This window comes from Oryzias melastigma, linkage group LG2 (genome assembly GCF_002922805.2).
Source record: "Oryzias melastigma strain HK-1 linkage group LG2, ASM292280v2, whole genome shotgun sequence".
NCBI lineage: Eukaryota > Metazoa > Chordata > Actinopteri > Beloniformes > Adrianichthyidae > Oryzias > Oryzias melastigma.
The window spans coordinates 12,512,845-12,515,796 of record NC_050513.1 but is presented as its reverse complement, the minus strand read 5'-3'; the positions used below and the strand labels follow the sequence as shown (position 1 = coordinate 12,515,796).

General features: G+C 38.1%; 1 protein-coding gene across 1 annotated transcript in view; it reads right to left on the bottom strand.

The window, feature by feature from the left end:
- The window catches only part of si:ch73-383l1.1 (receptor tyrosine-protein kinase erbB-4), a 439,732-nt gene that overhangs the window by 131,479 nt on the left and 305,301 nt on the right, over window positions 1-2,952 (bottom strand). Inside the window, exon 9 of the mRNA XM_024288936.2 lies at window positions 1,578-1,704. Coding sequence (XP_024144704.1) covers window positions 1,578-1,704 — 127 coding nt within the window. The remainder of the gene's footprint in view (window positions 1-1,577; window positions 1,705-2,952) is intronic.

The window sequence follows — 2,952 nt, the reverse complement described above, 5'->3', positions numbered from 1 at the left end:
TGGGCTTCTGAGTTTAATAATGTTAGTTACGTGCTAATGTAAATGACCGGCGACTATTGATGACATCATCAAGGCTCAGTAGCCTCAGAATTTGAAAGACTATGTCGAAATCATGAACATTGTAAGCATTGTTCTGCCTCTCCTGGAGGGCGTTTTCAGTTTGGCCACTAGATGGCGCTTGCGCATTACACTTTAATCCAGAAGAATAAAAAAACAAAAAACTGTGCTTTAGACCACAAATTTTTACTTTTAAAGAAAAAAAATCCTAAAAGAGTTTGAAAAATGTAGTTAATAAAGATATAAAGATGTTCATTTAGTCAGCAATGGATGTTTTGGTTGACCGAGCGTTAGCATTAGCCATCTTATGGGAAAACCCATTATATGTTAGCATCAAGCTAGCTGACATTAGCTTTATGCGTTAGATCGATCTCTACATTTATGGATCAACTATATAGGATGGGACTATCTAGTGCCCTGCATTTTAAAAGTAATTTGGACACCAGGCTCACTACTTTTCTTTCATTTTTCCAAACGTCACCAATTTCACGAAGTAAAAATCAAATCAATACGAACATTTCTCAGGGCCTATTTGTGACTCTACCATGTTCTGATGACAAAAATGTGGATGGTTTCTAAAAAAATATATATATATACATTTAAACGTGTTTTTTTCGCAAAATTGTTCGACCGCAATGCATTGTGGTTAATATTCTCCAATGTAGTGAGCATAGATGCATGCTTGTTTTTCGCAAAGACTTCTGGGAAATTTCTAGTGCACTTGATTTGTAAATTAGTAGCTTCGGACAGCATTACAAAATGGCGAACGCACTATATAGCGCAGGGCTAAATGTAGGGGTAGGGAAAAGCCGTAGGGGAAGATTCCGGATCGGGCTCAAGTCTTTCATATAGATACCCGCTAGTATCAGGTAGCGACAGTTCAGTGTGAACACTTAAAATGTGTTCATGAACGCGCTAAATATGCCCGGTCTGTACGTAGCGTTACGCTAGGTTCACACTGGACGCAGAAGCGGAGTATGTGTGGCATCTGCTCTCTTCTGCAATTGCGCATTTTACTGCGATGATCGACAGGTGTTTTTTTGTTTGTTTGATTTGGCCATCATGGGTAAATTAATAACCAAAAAAATATGACTACATGTTTCTGCTAAGAAGAAGCAAGTAGTTAGTAGACCGATACTTCTTTAATTGATCTGTTTTTGAGACACACAGAGAGAAGTGTGTGTGTGTTTTTTTTTTCCATTTCTTCATACAAAAACATCATCGTATTTGTCAATTGCGGCATTTTAATGGGAAAAAAATTATTTTATATGTGTAAATAATTAAATCAAATCAAATGTATCTTGATGTAACTTCCTGCCAGAATTGACGCGGATCGCTCACGCACAAAATAGACCAAACACCAAAACTATACACTGCACAGCGTGAGTCTTTGGCGGAGGACCGCGGCGCTCCGCCTATAGTGTGAACTACACCATAGGTTAATAAGGGCGCCGAATGGAAGCGGCCTCAGTTTCGTGCTAGTGTGAACCAGGCGCTAGTGTTTCTTCCAAAAAACTCACCCTTTAATGCCAGTGATGAGGAAGATGAGGTTGCCGTTGATTTTCGTGCAATTCACAAATTTGTCAATGTTGCTGGCGTCCACAGTTTGAGCTGTCTGCAGGCTACCGGTCCCGATCCCATCACACACTGACGAAACAAACACACAACCATGAATTATTCCAAAAAATCATTTTCCATTTCAGATGTGAGCAAATGTAGCGCATACATCCAGCGTCCCTGTACAACAGAGGCTCCATGTTGAGAAAGTACCACTATCAATTTGTCACATCAACATTTCTTATTCCTTTTTATGAAAATAAAGTCTGCTTTGGTGCCGGGGGAAGGGCACAACCCTTCTCTTTGCATCGGGATTCTTTTGATAAAAGCATGAACCAATCTACATCCAATTCCTCTCCATAATGAATTCATTACATCTGCATTAATTACACTTGGAGTCGAGAGTGAGCCGAGTGTTTCTGACAGAGGCGAAGGGGATGATGAATAAGGCTGGCATTAAGCGCTGTAACCACTTTTTGATAGTGATTTATACCAGCCAATTCCATATCTGAAATGTTAATTTGTTATCATTTCCCACAGTTCCTTGGGCTATCCCTCATTAACCCCTCCCCGCCATGTGACGATGTAATCAAAAGATTAGCCAATCAATAGGCGCCACAGGCCATATGTGGAGCCCGAAGGAAGAAAAGTTCCCGACGGCGAGGAAAGGGCAGTCGCGGGAAGATCATGATGAAGAGGCTAATCTCTAGTGTTGAACTAATGCTGTTTAATTCCACGTTACACAGTTTAGGCATTTAGCAGATGCTCTCGTGGAAAAATGACAGCTAATTGCTGAGAAGGTAAGAGTGGGCTCTCGTTATGAAACAGTTTGGAGTTAATTGAAAAACTGGCTGCTGAGGGAATCAAACCTGTGATCTTCATTTCTGTACAAAATACTTGTTTCATACTCATAAAAATATGTCTCAAAAAGGAAGCAGACATGATTTCGGATACTTTAATCTCAAATGACATGTAGCACATTAATTACGAAAACGATGATGTCAATCGTCAATCAAATAAACAAATAAATAAATAAATGTTGCTAAAAATCTGTACTTAAATTTGTAATACTACAAAATTATGTCATTACTCATGATAAAGCCATCTCCTTACAAGGATTTGTGTACACATACTTTGTAGTTTTTAAGTTACTAGTATATAAACAACTCATTTTTGACAGAAAATATATTAGAAATTTTAAATGGGACAAAATGACATTTGTGCTACACATCACAAAGAGTTGTGTAACTTTTCCTGGTACTTTTTTAATATTTTACATAAACATAGTATTTCATACCTAAAAAATACCGTAATATAAAATTCAACTAAAATACTGTA